The sequence below is a fragment of the Neospora caninum genome, chromosome VIII, assembly GCF_000208865.1.
Source record: "Neospora caninum Liverpool complete genome, chromosome VIII".
NCBI classification, from domain to species: Eukaryota; Apicomplexa; class Conoidasida; order Eucoccidiorida; family Sarcocystidae; genus Neospora; species Neospora caninum.
The window spans coordinates 2,521,896-2,540,457 of NC_018395.1; the positions used below are offsets into that span (position 1 = coordinate 2,521,896).

At 53.8% G+C, this 18,562-nt stretch overlaps 3 protein-coding genes across 3 annotated transcripts; 2 read left to right on the forward strand and 1 right to left on the reverse strand.

Annotated features, from left to right (window-relative positions):
* Positions 1–856: 856 nt before the first annotated feature.
* Positions 857–2,062, forward strand: NCLIV_033250 (SRS domain-containing protein; the record flags this gene model as incomplete). The annotated part of the gene is made up of 1 exon (XM_003883520.1): positions 857–2,062. The coding sequence occupies one exon, from the start codon at positions 857–859 to the stop codon at positions 2,060–2,062; it is 1,206 nt and encodes a 401-aa protein (XP_003883569.1).
* Positions 2,063–5,530: 3,468 nt separating this feature from the next.
* Positions 5,531–10,876, forward strand: NCLIV_033260 (conserved hypothetical protein; the record flags this gene model as incomplete). The annotated part of the gene is made up of 6 exons (XM_003883521.1): positions 5,531–7,575; positions 8,093–8,157; positions 9,084–9,227; positions 9,726–9,767; positions 10,173–10,231; positions 10,745–10,876. 6 exons carry the CDS (start codon positions 5,531–5,533, stop codon positions 10,874–10,876), a joined length of 2,487 nt encoding a protein of 828 aa, XP_003883570.1.
* A 462-nt stretch (positions 10,877–11,338) lies between these two features.
* Positions 11,339–17,184, reverse strand: NCLIV_033270 (hypothetical protein; the record flags this gene model as incomplete). The annotated part of the gene is made up of 9 exons (XM_003883522.1): positions 11,339–11,397; positions 12,091–12,190; positions 12,594–12,688; positions 13,313–13,436; positions 14,043–14,104; positions 14,746–14,821; positions 15,245–15,310; positions 16,144–16,287; positions 16,753–17,184. The coding sequence occupies 9 exons, from the start codon at positions 17,182–17,184 to the stop codon at positions 11,339–11,341; spliced, it is 1,158 nt and encodes a 385-aa protein (XP_003883571.1).
* Positions 17,185–18,562: the final 1,378 nt, after the last annotated feature.

Consider the following 18,562-nt stretch of genomic DNA (forward strand, 5'->3'; position numbering starts at 1 on the left):
TTTTGTACGCCGTAATGTCCGTTACTCACGATATACCGGCAAGGATCTGCAGAAGACCTCCTGGAGTAATATGTTTGGCGTAATACATGTGAGGTGTCGTCAGTCTACCGCGTGGTCGGTCGTGTATATTGCGGTTTTGGGTTCGCCGGACGTGTATAGTTTTTTGCTTATTGCTGTCTCACGCAGTCATCGATAGAACGACCGTAGAACAGGTTGCTATCCAACCGACCTCGGGATTGGGATGGCGAATGTACTCGTCTCTGAGCGAGAGAGCGATTGGCCGGACAAAAGATCCGCTACAACATCGAAGCGTTATCTGTCACCATCACAAGGGGCACTACAGTTGACTCTCCAGGATATCGCCACTCCGGTGATCAGCGACGCGGCCTCCTAGGGCCAGGTCGGCTGCGCGTCACAATGAGTGACGAGAACAGGTTGTGCTCCGCCGATCGGGGTTGTATTTTTCATGATGATCGGGCCCGGCGCTGCACCTGACGGTCCTCAAGGCTGCCGGAGCTGCGGCTTGGATAGTGCTACTTCCATAGTCATTGTGCGTCCATTTCTATGCTTCATTCATTCCTGACGTGTTGTGGGACTGTCACCTCATATTCCCATCATTGCTCGGGAAGAGTGCCTTCATTGGAAAGGCATTCCAACATATAGATCTCCACGCGTTGCTTTGCCTGCCATTTACCGTTTTTCGGAGTGTAGTGTGTGTAGTCGTGACCGGTCCGAGGCTAGGCGACTACAGTTTGTTGCGTCGGAGGTTCTCGAGACGTGCACCCTAGAGGGCGCTTCTCGAACCTGACATACCTTTGGTCAGTAGGTTTGTTATTCGTGCATTAGGTTCGGAAACATGGCGACGCATGCTTGTGTGGTGAGGCGCAAGGCGGATGCTGCTTGCTTTGCCAAACTCAGTGCGTCTCAATCCTGTTTGACGGCAAAATCAGTTAACCGATCGGTCAGCGTCTTCGCGCTGCTATTCGGCGTCGTTTTAGCAGTTGGGGTGTCGGGTGCGCCGTTCAAGTCGGAAAATGAGAAGTTTACCTGTCTCCCGAAACAGGGTAATGCGGATCAGTGGGTGGCACTTGTGTATGATTCTCAGCATTCAATCACTTTCGCTTGTGACGGAGGGACGCCCCTGCCTTCCAAGCTTTTAAGTGAAGATGACGGCCTTATAGTCTGTAACGAGTCAGACGGGGAAGATGAATGTGAAAAAAATGCGGCACCATTGTCAACTTTCCTTCCGGGGGCCAAAAAAGAGTGGGTGACTGGAACTCTTCAACAGGGAATAAAGATTACAATTCCCGACGAGCACTACCCAGCTACGTCGAAAGCTTTCCGTGTTGGTTGTAAGGCGGGTAAAAATGTTTGTTTGCTCAATGTGTATGTTCAGAGTAGGGAATCAGAGGTGATCGGACAGGTGGCGCATTGTGCTTATAGTTCCAACGTACGTCTGCGTCCAATCACTGTGAATCCAGAAAACAACGGAGTGACATTAATTTGCGGACCAGACGGGAAGGCGTTCCCGGATGATTACATGAACCACCATTGTACGGAACTAGACGAATGTAAAGAACGCCCTTATTCCGCCGTGTTTCCTGGGTTCTCCAGTAGTTTTTGGACTGGAGAAGCTTCCGGCGTAGCCGGGGCGACACTGACCATTCCCAAGGACCAGTTTCCTTCGACAGCACAGACCATCTATTTGGGCTGCACTGGTCACCCGGATGATAAACAGGTCACCTGTGTGGTTCCAGTAAATATAGAAGAAGTTGCAAAACCAGCAGGGGCCGGATCGAACCCAGGTGGTGGTTCGCAACCGGACCAATCCTCGGAGAAACGCGACGGGGAACAGGTAAACAAAGGCAAACCTCCCACTGGCGGATCCGGCGGAGCAACAACTGGAAAACAAAATGCATCCCAAAACGCGAAGGACAAGGGGGAAACAGGAGGAGAGAACGGCGATTCCCCCGTGTTAAGAGGAGATGCATGTGACGAGTTGCCTTCGTACGTGGCACTATCCGCTGCGTCACTGACTGCAACGGCAATCTTTGCGTACTGATCACGGGATGTAGAATGCGTTTGTGACAGGGCATGACGGCAGTTGACATGGATTGCGATTATTTTTTGCGGATTCGTATTCACTGTCGTGTCACATGTGATGAGTTTACCAAATTGGAAAACTCATTGCCTGCAGTAACCCGCGAGGAGTCTACAACCAATTGTATTATGTTTTTGCTTGCTGTGTCGTATTGTGACGTTTGTGAGCATTTCCAGCGCCACTGGCGTTTGATTGTTCGGTTGGCCCCAACCACCTCTGCAGTACCCAGGAACGCGCACCATGAGACAGTATTGGAGAACCTACTGTAAGGTCTGGTTGCTTCTGTTTCTGTGTTAGCAGGCTGAGGGGTGAAGGGCTGTTGTGGCGGCTTTACACTTGCCGTGCTTCCGATTGCTCGCCATTTGTCGGTTGATTGGTTTTGTGGAACTCTCTGAAGACTCCACGTTGTAGCGTCGGTAGATATTCGGCCTATGAGTAACTGCCAGCGCGCCAAGGCTGTCGAGGAGAGAGGGCTGCAGGGGACTGCCTGTCGCAGATGGGCGCTTCACTAGTGGGCGTGTTGGTGATTTCCATAGGTGTTAGATGAACTCTTTCGTAACTACATTCACCGTGTAGACTACATTGCTGGAACCTCCGCTCTCCAGAACGGCGAAGCGATTGGCTGCCGTTAGGTAGGCTGCCTCCACAAAAATTCGAAGTCCAAATAAAACAGGGATACTCCCGTTGACAAACGCGTATCCAATATACAATGATTCGCTAATGAAGTAAAACGGGCACACGAGGGACATAGGAGTGAGAATCGGCTTCAGACAAGAATTAACAATCCTTCTTCGAGCTCGGAAACAAATTGCGCAAACCGCCAACCTTGCTTGTTTGCCTCTCGGCAGGTTGGTTTCATGGCCGCCTTGTGCGCTTCCGGTATACCACACATATGCCTGACAATAATAGCACAGAGAACGATGCAGCGCGCGTGTCGTCTTCTTCCTGCGACAGTGTCTCACTTGGGACACCAGCTCCAAGGAAACAGAGAAAACCCGATGCACAGTCTCTCAGCCGGTGGATCTCGTTCAGCACAAGGAACGCAGGGAAGAAACGATTTCTTCTTCGCAGAAGCTGTGGAAATTTCTTGCCTTTATGCTATTCAGTGTGGACATGAGGTCCCGAAAGAGAACACCTGGACTGCGTAGTAGGGTGAGCGCCATCGTGCCTTTTTCTGGAAATTTGCCCCCGTGGCAGCGTGATGGATAGCTACACCGGACAGTCCGACGGTACACACAGAGGGACGAAACTAGCAGTGAACGACAACACTTTTAACAAAGTACAACTACGCTACTCCACTAGAAGTTTACTAAACCTGTCGTTATCTTCAAAGTCACGACGGCCTCGCCCATCAGCAGGATGTGCTTAGCTCTTCCAACTGCTGCCACTCAAATTTAGGGGGGTAGGGGTGGACCCACAGGAAGCATTCGAACTTGCGCCGACAAACAGAGCCTTCGGCGTGAATAGATCCTACTCACTTTTAACCAAAGATGAGCAAAGAGCTTTGAAAGCAACGCGCAGACAGCAGAGGCGAAGACAAAACAGTCGATGAGTCGCTGAGCAGTGTAATTTGTGCGCTAAGTGGAGCTGCATGCATAGCTGAACTCAAAGCGGAGGACTAGACAGCTTCTTTCCCGGAGCAGAATCAAAGTTCCTTCTGTCTCTACCTGTACAGACAGAGCCCTCTTTTTATTTTTATCGCAAAGCTTTCGAACAAAAGCAAGCAAAAAGTGGCAATTCAGACTGTGCGCCATGTCCTGAAATTCCAAGGGACCTGCCGATTGCAACCGGGCGCATGCAGGCAACAGGCAACATTCGCGTTCCTGTCAATCAGGATCGAGACAGCAAAACACACTCTTTTGTCTCAGTGGTATGCGCCAGAGCGTCTTCTGCTCTCTGTTTATCTCTGTCTTTCACCAAACTCACTGCAAGGTCGCAAATGCTCTTTTCAAACTTATATCTGCGCCCAACGGGGACGTTTTGATGGCAGCCGGTCTTCCACGCGTGCCCCTGTTACAACGCATCGGTTTCCAGTAAACCAAGTAAATGTAACATTATCGCTGACTGAGCACTGGTTTTTCTTGCTTTTCGCTCTCCTATGTTATCTGTGAGTTATTCTGGCCTTGCCCCTTCGCCACAATTCGCATTTTTCCCTCCGAGAAACTTCCGCGAAGTTGTCCTTTGGCAGTCCTCGACTTGCCTTTGGAACGCGGTCTCTGCTGCCTCTGCCGCCCTCCTTGCTCTCGCTCTTCTCCCGCCTCTCCCGCCTCTCCCGCGTCCTTCGCAACTTGACTCTTCTTCTGCCTCCCTCTCTCGCCTTGCCTCCTCAGTCTCTCTCGGTGGAATTACCTCGCCCACCCCGAGTGTGTCTCGCATCCTCAACCCCTCCCCTTCTTTCTTACGCGTTTTCGCGCCCTTTCCTCCCTGTCTCTTTCTCGCGCGTACTCTGCGTTTCTCCGTCTGGGACTCTGTCTGTTCTCCCACCTCTCTTGCCCCGATGTCTGAAAGATGCTAAGACGCTCGTCAGCCTCCCTCCCCCCTGCCGCCCGCTCCCGCCACAGGGGGGCTGTGCGCGTGTCTGCACAGCCACCCGCACACCAGCGGAGCCAGCAAAACTTCGCATCTCTCGCAGAAATCCCAGGAAGCCAAGTTCGCGAGGTCTCACACGTTGCTGAAGACCCGAACCCGTCACAAGGAAGGCGCCAACCGTCCGCGTCGGTGGGGGAAACCTGTCTTTGGGGCTCAAATCCATGTAGGCAACTTTGGCCTGGACGTCGTGCTCCCTCTGTTGAGTCCCGCCTGCCTTCGTCCCTGAACCTGCAGTGGCAGGCCTTTCCGCAACCTCTCGGCTCAGCTTTTTCTTCCTCGTCTTTCTCAACCCAGCAATCAGTTTCAACTTCTCCGTCCTCCCTTGCTTCCTCGTCGCTCAGTTTTTCTACGCGTCTGACGACTTCGCAGTCCCGTTCGCTATGCCCGTTTCGAACCTCTTCGTACCTCCTTGCTTTCCACCGTCGTCTGGCTGCAACGCCGGTGCATGGACGCAAGTCTGTAGACCCCTTCCCGCCCAGCACCTCCGCAGAACCTTTCTCAGACTCGCCTGACCCCTCGCCTTCGTCCTCTCCCTCTTCTTCCCCGTCTCTCTCACATTCTGCGTCGTCTCAACCATCGTCAGACTCGGCTTCGCCTTCGTCGCCGCACTTCACGTCGTCTCCCCTTTCGCCTTATTCACAGGAGGCTGCGTCGTCGTTCTCTTCATCCGATAGCCCGCAGCCTGAGATCCCAGACTTTCTTCTTCCCTTTCTCCCTTCGACTGTTGGGCGCAACCGCCTACGGAGACAGACCGAGCGCGTGGCATCCCGAGCAGCGCTCGTCCGTCGAGCGTCTCGTCTCAGTCATGTCAATCTTACGCTCGCTCTTCATCAACTCTCAATGGACGCCTCCACAGCAGCACGGCACGCAGCAGTGGCTGCTGTTCTCAGAGCGATCGTCGCTGACAAGAGGCCGACTCGTCTCCGTGGCTCCCTCTCCTTGTCCCCTTCTGCCGCCTCTACTTTGTCCCCTTCTCCTTCGCCCTTTTCAGCGCCACCGACGGAGGCGCGTTGCAGAGCCGCCCACCCCTCCGCAGGGCGCTCCACTGTCTCTCCGAGTCTCCTTTCTCTGTCTTCTCACCTGGCGGCTGATCTTCCAGACGGGGCGGAAAGCGCCGATGGGATAGCCGACGCTGTGCAAGTTTGGGGCGAGCTGGCGGATTTGAATCGCGAGGAAGAAGTCGCTTTGTGGCAATTGCTGCTGGAGAGACTGCAAGAGATCGAAGCGAGCGTGACGCCCACTGAGCAGGTGATTATTCTCGACGCTCTCGCGCGCCTTCCGCCGCAGCTCTTGTTCACGTCCGTAAAGGCTCACGGTGCAGAGCCCGCCGCCTCTCCATCTCTCTTTTGTGATCGCGTCCACGCCACTGCGAGACGGCTCATGGGGCGGATGGCACACCAAGTTTCCGTCCTTCCTGTTGCCGCTTTGGCCGTGATTCTTCGTGCAGCAGCTGTCCTCGATGTGCCCCACGCTGGCCTGCTCGGCGCGGTTTCTGTCGCCCTGCAGAGCGAGAGAAATTCCGCGCCGTTTGAAGACAAGAGAAGCCTCGGGTCCCGCGCCGGGCATGCATCTCGCGCAGCAGGATGCGCCGAACTCGACAGCGGAGCCGTTGGACACCAGAGAGAACAGGGAAACTCGGCTAAACAGAGAGAGGCGCGTGAAGCGGAGACGGGGACGGCTCTGGGACGCGCAGAGCAGGGTGAGGGCAGGGGCGACCTCGGAAACAGAGAAGAGCACAGCGACGGCTGCGACAGGTGCGCTGAGCGCGGAGACGGGAAACGGCAAGCAGAAGCAGGGACACGCGAAGACGAGGAGGAATCAACTCGTGAACAGCATCTGGGAGGCAGAGGCATCTGCGCGGTGGTGTATGGACACCTCGCGTTAAACAAACATGGCTTTGCTTTCGATCCGATACCTTTTCTTCAACAGTTTCTTTCTCCTCAAGTCTGCGCAACTCTCTCGCCGACGCGTGCAGCCGCCCTTGCCACATACGGCCGGCACTGCCTCGAGGCTCACCTTGCCGGAGTTGAGGATCCGCACCACGCGCGGAAGCTGAAGGCAATCGCGAGGCGCTCTGATGAACGGGACAGAGACACGCGACAGCTCCGAGGTTTTACTCAGGAAGAACCAGAAATGAGTCGCGTGCGCCTCCTTTGTGCGCTGACGCCCCTCGTTCACAGACTGCTTCAGATTCAGAGTGGCCGCACGGCGCCTTCATCGGCTGCGCCGTCTTCTCCCGCGTCTGCGCTGCTGTGTCTCGGTGCATCGACGCCTCCGTCTGCATCGCTTTTTTCGTCTCTTCTATCTCTGACGCCGACAAACCTAAACCGCCCTTGGTACACACATCTGGCTATGCTGGAGGAGGAACCGGAAGATCGAGGCCCGAAGGCGGAAACTCAAGGGCAGACGACGCGTCCCTTCACCTCGCTCTTCTCCCCGGGCGAAGTCACTGCAGCTGCAGCGTTCGCTTGTGCGTATCTGGTGTCTTTCCAGCGGCTGAGGCGAATGCCTAAAGGTGGCGCGTGCGACTTGCGTTCGATCGATGCGTGCACTCTGAAGGAGTCAGGCTCCGACGACGCTGCTGACCAGACACGCGGCAGCGGCGGCGGCGCTGCGTCTCGGCGGACGGGCGAGGCGGATACAGGCGCAGAGACGTTCGAGGAAAGAGGACAGGCGCGAGTGAAGCCGCGGCAACGGGCAAGAGGGTCCGGCGGAGAGGGCGAAGCGACAACGACGGAGAGTCACGCGGACGAGGATGCCTGCGGGCTCCAGCGGGGTGCCGAAGAAAGCAGTCGTTTGCTTCGCAGCTTCGCCGAGGCGCTCCCGTCGCTCCTGGGGCGCATGTCCGGAGCTGACGCCGCTGCCATCTTCTCAGGCCTGCACAGGTAAGCGGAAACCGAGAGCAATCCGATGCAGAGAAGAAGACACAGAGAGGAGCAAGCTGACGATAGAAGGAAGACGATGGCGATACAGAGACGAAGATAGTGAGAAGACGGTGCGAAGACGCACAGACAGGACTGCAGTGGATACAGCAGAGACGACGCAACCGAAACGGAGAATAGCGTGCAGAGAAGGGGTGAAAGAAGGTGCACAGAAGATGGTACTAGGGAGAGATCGAGGTTTTGTGGCGGGGGGGGGGGGGAGGGAGGGGAACAGAAGTAGGAAGAGGAAAGAGGCAAAGATTAAGGAAACGGAGGATGCACGGAGAGGTCGAGATCCACTCAAGGCGTCCGACGCGAAGCACGTAGATAGACCAGTGTTGAACACGTGCAGAATAAGTGGGACCAGGGAAGGGGTAAAAAAGGCGCCTGAGGGGGAGGAGGCATCCACCGAAGACACGATGGAGACAGAAAGGCAGTTCCACGTGGCAAGGCTCTCTGCCTGTTTCTTGTCTCTTACCAGGCTCGGGTGTCTCGACACCTGGACGGCAGAAGCCTTAGCGGATGTGATGGAGCGGGAGTTAAACCGTACGTTTTCTCAGACGTGGCCTCTCTCCGTGCACCCATTGTTTCCGGATACGCGACGATTCCGAGATACTTTATCCCTGCGAGCCGTCCTTTCTTCGTCCATGGCGTACTGTGCCTTCGCCGGCGTCTCTCACGTTTTTTCATCCGACCGCGTCCGTCCCTGCTGTGCTTCGTGTGTTGTGTCTGTCCGCGTTCCTCCACTGGCTTGTCCTCTGGCGTCGTCATTCTGCGTTTTCAGTCGCGCTCGATTCTTTGCCCTCTTTTGTTGTTTACTGTGCCTCTCCTCTTGACAGTCTCCGTTTGGCCAGCGACGCGGAACTCTATCGCTGTGTTTACGCTGCGCCCCGGAAAACGGCAACAACCGACTTTCCGGCCTGCCACGCGTTGACTGTCCCTCGCTCCTGTCTCCATTTTTCGTCTCTGCTCTTCTGTTTTTCCTCTCTCGTGTTTTTTGTCGCCTTCCGTTTCGACATCCGGTCTCTCGCGCCTTGCCTTCGGCGCGCGCCTCACACATCTGCAATGTCCCTCTCCCACATCTCATCTCTTCCTCTATCTCTCCCTATTGCCATCTCTCTTCTCCTCTCGCTCTCACCATCTCGTTCAGTTCCCCATCCCTCCTTCCCCGCTCACTCCCGCCTCCTTCCTCTGTACCGTTCCCGCATGCCGTCTTTCTTCTTCTTCTTCTCAGTCTCCATCTTCCGTCGGCCTCTTCCCTCGTCTTCCTCTCTTCTCCGTCCCTCTTGGTTCTTCCTTTCGTCCTCAGTCTTCTTGTTTTCTCCCTGTCCTTTCTTCTGCCCCTCCATCGCTCTGTCGCTTTCTTTCCTGGTTCGCCCCGTTCTTCTCTCTTCCTTCTTGCTCTGTTTCCCCACCTTTTCTTCCCCTCGCCACTTCTCTGGCTGTGTCCGTCTTCCCGCGTTTTTTGGCAGGAACGTCGCCGGCGACGCAGCGACACTCCGCGCCGTGGGGCGCGCGCCGACCGGGTTTGCCGACCTTCTGGAGCGAGGAACGCCTCGCCTTTCCATTGCTTCTCCACGACGCGCTTCACTTCCTCGAAGCAGCCGTCGCCGGAGGTGAGCGAAAGCGATGCACAGCAAAGACATGCTCGAGGCATGAAACCAAAAACCGCTGGGCCAGTGTGACGCCTGGAGATGGGCCAGAGCGTTGCGGCAGTCGTGGACCCTTCGGACACTCGTCAGGTTCGCCTCTCGTTTCCTGCCTTGAGCATGCGCGAGACTCGCCTGGGCCGACATGTGCTTAGATGGTTCTTCGTTCGCTGTTTTTCGCAGTTTCGTCTTCGCTGTCTCTCTCTTTCCGTGGCGTTGCTCTCGACAAGCGCACGCTACTTTCCTCCGGCCGTCTGCTTCTTCTCGTGCGCCTCGGATCCCCAGGTCCCCTGCCTCTTCTCTTATTTTGTGTACCGCCTATCTATCAGCCTCGGTTCCTAAGCGTTGGCCCTTGCGTCCCTTTTTTCTGCGTCGTTTTCTTTGCCTGTCGCAGTACGCGGCGGGCTCCCCAGGTTGCTCGGGGAATTGCGACGTTTCCCTCCGTCTGTGCGCTGTCGCATTCAGGAATCCTCTGCCGCCGCTCGCTTCTCTTGCACGCTCTCGCAGGTCCGTCCGACTGATTTTTGGTCCTCTCTTATCGGAACCATCAGCGGGCAGAAGAAAAGGGAAGGACGTAGAGAGGGAAGAAGACGAAGGGAAAGGAAGTAGAGAGGGAAGAAGATGAGGAGGAAGAAGAAGAGGACGAAGAAGAAGAGGAGGAAGAGGAGGAAGAAGAGAAAGAAGATGAAAGGAAGGAGGTAGAGATGGGAGAGAAGAGAGAACAAACACCGGACGGACGGAGACCAGAAAGAAGAGCCAGAAATGGCGATGAGAGAAGGTGAGAATCACGGGAGAGCGAAACAGAGGAGCGGACGAAAGGTGGGCCACACGCAAGCGGGGCTGACAACCGCAGAAGGGAGAAGAAAGACACTGACGCGCCTTCGTGCGCCTCGCCTCTTTGCTGCGTTTCAGCCAACCTCGCACGCGAGGCTTCGTCGCTCTCAGAAGCGCAAAAAAGGCGACTCGTCCTGGTGAGCATGTGCATGGACAAAGGCCAAGCGCACATTTCAGATGCTTCATATCTGGTTGTACGCAAAGATGGATATGCATGTTTATACACATACATGTATAAAACAGCTACATTATACTAGCCTGTCGATGTGGATATCTACACTATCCATATATATATATATATATATATACATACGTAGTATCTCTTCGTGACAAATGGAATAGTTTCTTAAAATGCCTCTCCCCTTAGGGTTTATCCTTTTAGCAGACGTGTGGCAGTGGGGGGAACGGTAAATTTGGTTGGGGTAATTCTGTTGAGGGCGCAAGCGGACGAATCGGTCTGTTGCGGAACGGGGGAGCGCGGCAGACTCTCTCGTCGTCTCTCGAGAGCGTCGTCGTGTGTGTCTCGGGAAGACTCTCGCTCCCGTTTTCTCCCAGCGCCTCGGCAACGCCGTACAGAGCCCTCAATAGCCTTTCTCATTTTTTCTCGTTTTCGTCTGTGTTTTGCCTCGCATTTCTTTGTCTTTCTGCAGGTCTGCGACTCCCTTGGGCTCGGCGTGCTCTGTGACGCTGCTGTGAACACGCATGCAGATTGCCCCGATGACAAGATGCATTTCCGTGCCGTCCACGCAGCATCTGATGGAGGGGCTGATGCCTGTCGCTGAAGCACAAAGCATATCGAGTCTTTGCCATCGCCTCTGGAAGCCTCCTATGTTCGGTTCGCGGCCATATGCCCAGTCGGGAGCGGGATAGTATATATATATATATGTATATATATATATATATAATTACGTATGCATGGGCATGGATGTGACTGTGTGTAAATATCTACTCGTATGCATATATTTATCTATAAGTGTGGGCAAACAAACGTGTAAGGCCGCGTTGGCTGTTCTCGCGGCCCGCCAGGAGTAGTTCGCCTTTCTTGTGATTGTTTTGAACTCTTTCGTGAATCGTCGTTGTCGCGTTCTGCTCCGCTGTTTCGCGCTCCTGTGGCAATTGAAAAAGGCAGAGAGGCAGTTAGAGAGGAACGAGAACGCGACGAAAAGAGTGCGGGAGAGGCGAAAGAGATGGTAACGCAAAACCGGAGCGTGAGACGGCAGAGTGCCGTGAGCACACCCGTACGCTCATGTCTCAGGATGAACGCTGTACAGACGCAGCGGCCGTGGTGTCTGTGCGGAAGTCTCTGAACGGTCAGAAAGAAATGCAAATCGCATGAACGCGAGACGCGGGAGACGACCAAGGCAGAAAACAGTCACAGGGACACGAGAGGAAGTCGAGAGACAAGACGTGCTGGCAAGTCCAGAGATGAAACAAAATACCAGAAACCCAGCAAAAAGAAGTCAGAACCAACACAACGGAATCAACGCTTCTTCGGATCGGAAGCACGCAAATACCCCACGCGCAAAGCCTGAAAGCCACAACTTGAGATGTACGTACACCCGGCTCACCACTGCGCGTTTCGCTCTTCTTCAACGCGAGCACGAAACGCCTCCGCTGTAGTTGCCGCGGTACACACACCGTTGACCGGTGCTAGCATATTGTGACGAAGCGACCCCAGACCGCGCGGGAGGCTTTACCATTTTCCAACGCGTTTCGCATGCCGCTCGCGGTGGCGGACCCGAACACACTCACTCACGATGGTGCGTCCTGTCTACCGGGAAGAATACGACAGTTGAGCACCTCCTTTCCCTAGCAGGATTTCTCCATTTCGCAGAATAACGACTTGGGACGATGTTTGCAACTACCACATCGTCTCCACCGTTCCCTTTTGGCGCGGCAGTCTCGCCGTCCTCCATTAGCTAATACAGAACGGAACAAGCGGGCATGGAGGCACGCCTGCGTGCAGAGTCTCCGCCTCTGCACGATCACGCCTTACCCCCCTCTCGCTTCGCCGCGTCAATAATCGAGACAAAATCGCCAGTCAGCGAGGCACCGCCGACGAGGAACCCGTCGACGTCTTCGCCAGCAAACAGCTCCTGTGACGAAGCAGCCGAGCACGTGCACACGCGGTCAAGTGAGAATGCATGCAAATGCAGAGTGTGTGGAAACGCACTGCATGCAAGTCGAGTCTCGAGCAAACCTAGACTGCGCAGGCGCGTCCAGGGAGAGCTCTGTAGCGAAAACGATACACGCAGATGCAAGCATAACCGCAACTACAGATGCACTTGCGCGTGACCATATTTGTATTCAACTCCAAATATGTATATATAAATGGCTCTGTCTACACTATTGTCGGTAGTTAGAAACCCGCGAATGCATGCGGAGGACGAGGGGCTTCCCAAAGCCGTCACGAAAACGCATCTCAAAAAAAAGACGAGGTTGTAACCTTCATGGCTTGTAGCGTTCGGCTTTAGGTGTGTTTTCGACTTCGTTTCTCACCTTCGCGTTACTGCCCTTGACAGAGCCTCCGTAGATCACACGCGTCGCTTCTGCCACTGCCGGGGACACCGCGCGGGCTAACCAGTTGCGAATGTCTGCATGCACCACCCAGGAAAGCCAAGCGTTTCGTGTGAACCTCCAGAGGTGACAACACCTGAAGAGATCCCGATTCGCATCCGAATCCCAGCTTCAACGATACACACCGGATACACAGCCGTTATATATATATATATATATATATATATATATTAGGTTGATACACATGCATGTGAAGACAAGAGCTCGGCAAAGCTCTGTCTGCATGTGGGTTTGCCATACGTGTTGGCGGCATCGGCCGGGCAACGCTCCATGTGGGAGAACATCCAAGACTCGCGCGTGCATCGCTCACAAAGATGATCGAGCGACGGGAATGGGTGATATGCGCTTCTTCACCGGCAACTGCCGCGCCAACCCCACATTCATCATCTGAATTACTCTCATCTGGAGATACAAAGAAACCTATGCATAGGTGTCTGGATGCCCACCGAGCTGTGGGTCCATGTGTCTACATTTTGACCTATCCAGATCTATACAGAGAAATACATGAAGAGAACAAAGTATTCCGAAAAACATATATTCATATAGATAGACGTACATATAGCTATACATATATACATAAGTAATTCTCGGTGTGCATACGGTGTTCGATTGCTGCATATTAGGTACAGGAATGGTCGTACCGCGATGTGTTTCTTGTGCCAAGGCAGCGGTCGCCGTTCTCCCGGTGCCTATCGCCCACACAGGCTCGTAGGCGATGACGATCGATTTCCAGTCTTGTTCGTTGGGAACGGCGAGCCGGACAGCCTGCGAGATTGGAGAGAGGAGACAAATGAAAACCGTGGCCAGAAACGAAGGCAAAGAAAGCGCGGCGTGGCCAGAGAATAGACAGGCGACGAACCTGAACTCTGTGTCACGTGATATAACAGGGACGACCTGGCGACCGAGCCAGAAAAACCGGCGCACGTGAAGAGGCACGAAAACGAGGTCTTGTCGCTAAATGAGCTTGGTTCGGCGTGAGGCTATCTCTCGATGTAGAAAAACTGGTCACAGATGCAAAGGCAAAGACTTCCGTCTGACAGAAAAAGTAAATCAAAGGATAATTCATACTGCACGGACTACGGTCTGAAGTCTCTCTCGCTTTCCCTCTTATTGGAGTCGTTCCCCGCGGAATCGCTGTGATCAAAGCTCTAGATAGCCGGTTTCTAGAAACGCACGAGAACCCGAGAGACAGGCACAGGCAGCGCCACTGCAGGCAGCCTCCCTGTCTCAGACGTGCTTTGCCGAGAGGAATTTTGTCTTCGGGAACAAAGCCGAAACTACAAGGCGGAGAGCTCTCAGTCCCCGGGCGCCTTCTCCTGGCTGTTGGCTTGCCCCGGTGCGCACGCCCGCCACGTTTTCTCCCATCCTCACCTCGAGTTGTTCACTCAACACTCTCTGCGTCTGACCACTTTCGCGCTCGTCCAGCGTCTCGCCTGCAGCCAACCACACCAGGAGAGCAGCACAGGCGAGTAATATAAAGGGGAGACAGCGGTGAGAGAGAAACGTTTTGCTCCGTGGACGTGAAGCTCAGACCCAGAGAAATTCCTTTTTTCGCGGGGCGACACACACCGCACGAACGGAAAACGCATAGATCGATGGGGTGTGCACGGGAAGCCACAAATCCTCGTTTCGCGTCTTGTCGCAAAACCGAGGACGCGCCAGCAGTGTTCGCACACCACTGACCCCGGCTCAGGACGACCGCCGTCTCCAGGTCATGTGGACAGCAAGGCCCGCGGCCGGAGGATGCTTCAGATGTGCAATTCCCTTAATCTTAAAAGGCTCGTCACCGCATTCCTTTGAAGAGCCGCATATATATATATATATATATATATATATATATGTACATGGAAGTAAAGAGGCAGATGGTGATATGTATATACAGACGTAGGTTCGCTTGTGTGCATCCGCATATATATCTATGTATGAATAGATAAATAGACAGATATAGACATGAGCGATACGCGTCCCTAGATATAAATGCGTATGTGCATATAGATTCATAAAAGCGACCAGGCCATGTTTCGGCATCGAAATGATCCAGGAGCAGATCACCGGATCTGCTTCCCACACCTACCGATACACAGAATGACGCGGAGACCCTCGTCGAGCGCACCGCGCACTTTCTTCGCCACGACTTGGTTGGATTCGCCCTGACGAAAAAAAACGAGAAACACCCGGAAACGAAACGTTTCTTTATGACCACCTCTCGCCTTTCGCGGTGCTTAGGCGCGTCCCCCTCCTTTTTGTACCTCTCTGTATTGATGCCTACACATCGAAGTCCGTGCCTTTTCACACCTGCATGCATCCTTATATGCGCTTACACATACAGACACATAGATATAGATACATACCGAGATATATATATGTCGACATATCTATATTAAAGAAAATACATAGGTATATGCAAACATACGCAGCCTCACATACAGAACTATACTTAAACAGTGCAACTAATATACATATGACCTGGAAGCGGATTTGTTTCCGCTCTGCCGAGTCGGTTTATCGCGATTAGTTTTAGACGTCAGTGTTCGTCCCGCGCTGAGGGGCGTCGCCGTCGCGTTTTATCTCACCGGCTGTCCGCCGAAGCCGGCGCGGCGCTCGCTGTGCCCCAAAACCACCCACGGAATGTTTTTTTCCTGAACAGAAAATCCCACAGGAAGGAACAAACATAACCCAGAAGCGGATACGGCCAATCATTGATGCGATATATATGTATACACGCGTAAGTATATGGACCTCGTGTGCGTTCTTTCTCATTCTCTGTGATTGCATGCAAACGTTCCAGTGGATGCGTTAGAATATTCGTTTCTAGCCGAACGCACGCGAGTGCCGAGAAAGGTAGCCGAGAAGGCGAGAACGATGCTCCTCAGCCCCACTCAGGCGGCAGCCCCGGCACTGGAACACGCGTTCTCTCTTCAGATTCTTGTGGTTATTGTGGGCACTGAGGCGTCTCTTTCCGTCCTCCGTGAACTCTCAATCTCTTGCTCGTCTCCGTCTCTCGTGGTTCTTCTCTGCGAGATTCAAAAACATTCTGTTCAACCGCTCAAGGAATCCACGGCCTCTCCGAAGGAGCATGCGCGCAGTACACACTTAAGTACATGTCATTATGCACGCGCTTTAATTTATTTCCTACGCATATACGTATGAGCACAAAGACTTAATTCCCTCATCTTGTTCACCCAGCGTATGTCCCTCTCTCTCCCCCTCATCTTGTTCACCCAGCGTATGTCCCTCTCTCTCTCTCTCTCTATATATATATATATATATATATTTATACATACAAATCAGATAACAACTGAAGCTATACATATATATGCATGTGCATATATACATACTTATACACATGTACAGATACTCAAGACAACAAGATAGATACAGAGATACATGGTAGGATCAGGATGGCAGGTGGACATGACGTTCTGGTGCAAATGGTCTTCTCCATGCAGAGATGGATACGAGGCCTGCGCACCTTGATCATTTTCGGGGATAGCTCGCCAGTGAAGGCGCCGTAGGCCTGTTGGGCGGAGGAATCCTGAGCAGCGACTTGGACACCTGGATTCCGAAGGCTGTCTTGCACTTGCGAAATGAAGAGACTGGGCGGCGCAACAACCACCTGCAAAAGGGGCAAAGGGAAGGAGAAAGACAAGATTAAAAACGGGTGCAGGTGAGGGAGGAACCTGGAGGCGAAAACGAGGTGGAACAAGAACGGACAGAGAACCGACAAACACAGGAGTTGGATTTACGGAGTGCAAATGCCGGAGAAGCACGAAGACAAGCGAGGAGACACAACGCGGGAACGACGGTGAGACAAACGCTAGGCAGAAAGAAAGCGGCATGCTAGAGCGTGACCACGTCAGAAGTGCCGACCTCGCGAGAAGAGGGAGGAAAGATGATGATGAAAGAGGAAAGAAAGATGGAGGGGAAACCCGTCAGGATTCACAGCTTTGTCTTCGAAAGACACGTGCACAGGACTCGCCACACAAAAAGAACAGAGAAGGCAAATGCGAGCGAGACGTTTGTAGCTGAAGACGGCGACCTCGTTTGAGGCCTGGCCTCTGGCTTTCTGCGCTGTACTTACATCGACTTGTTCAAAGGAGATTGGGGCCGAGTTCAGCATGTCGACGAGTTCCTTCGTCTTCGCTGTCGTGCCGTTGCATTTCCAGTTGCCACCGACGAAGCCTCGGCGAGCAGCCCAGAGAGCCGAGCCGCCCAGAACGCCCTCCTGGCGCAGCGCCTGGCGCCCCAGAGCCGGTGCGGTGTATGTACACCTCGTCATGCGCACGAAGGTATGGGTGGGCAGCCCCGATGGCTCCGCAGCTGGCGAAAGAGGATTTTGCGAGAGTCGGTTGGAGGTTGCCGCTGAGCCGAAAGAGGGGTGAGAGGCGGGCGATCGAAAGGCGATGACGGGACCCGCAAAGAAGCCCAGCGCAACGGACGCTGAAACGAGGAGTGCGAGGAAGTTCCTCCGCAAAGGAGCGCTGAAACGCGGGAAGGAAAGAGCGCGCGACATTGTGTGTTAGGCGGGCAGGAACGAAAACAAGTTTCTGGGAGTCGCGCGACTGTTTCACGCTTTTGGAGACGGACTGTGGCCGGGACGAGACAGCGGCTACGGGAGGGAGGGTGTGTGCGTGCGTGGCGCGTTCCTGGTTGTCTCCCGTACTCTCTGAGGGAAGGAAAGAAAACAGGGCGCTGAAAATCCGGGAAAGTTTGCCCAACCGCAGCGAGAAAAAAGAAGAAGACGTCTGCCACGCAAATGCAGAAAAGGGGTGGGTGTACGTACACCTCGAAGGCCGAGCGACAGGAGACGGGAGTGTGAGAGACGGCAGCGCGCTGTAAGGGGGCTAGTTGACCGCCTGGAAACCAAAAGGTCAAGATCGAAGAAAAAGAGACAGTGAAACACGAAAATTCTCCGGTCCAGATATTATCACGAAGACAGAAATCCGAAATGGATTCTTTCTGGTTTCCACGATAGACGCGAAGGGCCACAAAATGGCGCCTACCAGGCGTAAAGATTCCAGGTGGACGAGTGACGCAGCCGCCTTCTGCCGGGCGCCTCCACGAGTGCGCACTCGGACTCGGGGAGACCGCCACTGGCAAGATTATTTAGACGTGCGCAGCCCCCAGAGTTTCAGAGCTGAAAAGTGTCCAATTAAAATTCCTATTTCACTTCATTTGCTCCCTATCGCACAGGTTTCTGCCCATCTATCTAGAACCACCCCTACTTCGGTAAGAATCGGCCACTCTTCTTCCACAAAATTTGCGAAGTTGAGTCTGCGACACCCACGCACAACGCGCTGTTAGACTGAGCTGTATTTTTGTACACCCCGTTTTGACTGTATCTACAGATTTCTATTAACCGGGTTGAGAAGGAGAACGCGACATCTGCCTCTCTCGCAGAGGCCGTACCCTGTCAGCACACCGTTTTTTCGCACATAGAGGACTGTCAATTACCTTACCCCTGTAAGGAGTCTGGAATAATTTTATAGCTCACTCGGTTTCTCAAAGGTTCGTAAATAAAAATGTGGAATTGAAACCTGCAAGTGTCTCACCAAACTTCAATGACGACAGTATGTTCTCTCTGAAACGCCCGAGAACTGCAAAGGCTCTCCTGTTCTTCCTCATTTGCCCGGTCGCCCCCTCTGTGTGTGTCTCTTCCATGTCGCTCTGCTCTACCGAGTATTCCATTGCCTTCCTCAGTTGTGCGAGTGTGCCCCGATGCAGCGTGTAGCAAAGCGGAGCTAGAAATGCGTTTCGAACAAGGCGAAAAGAAACTGATAACGAAAAAAACTCTCGAATCTCTCCTCCTCCGATGATCCCCGATTGCGAGTTGCTGAACCCCCCCGGAGCCGCGCCGGTACGGCATGGATTGTTGCATGCAACGAATGCCG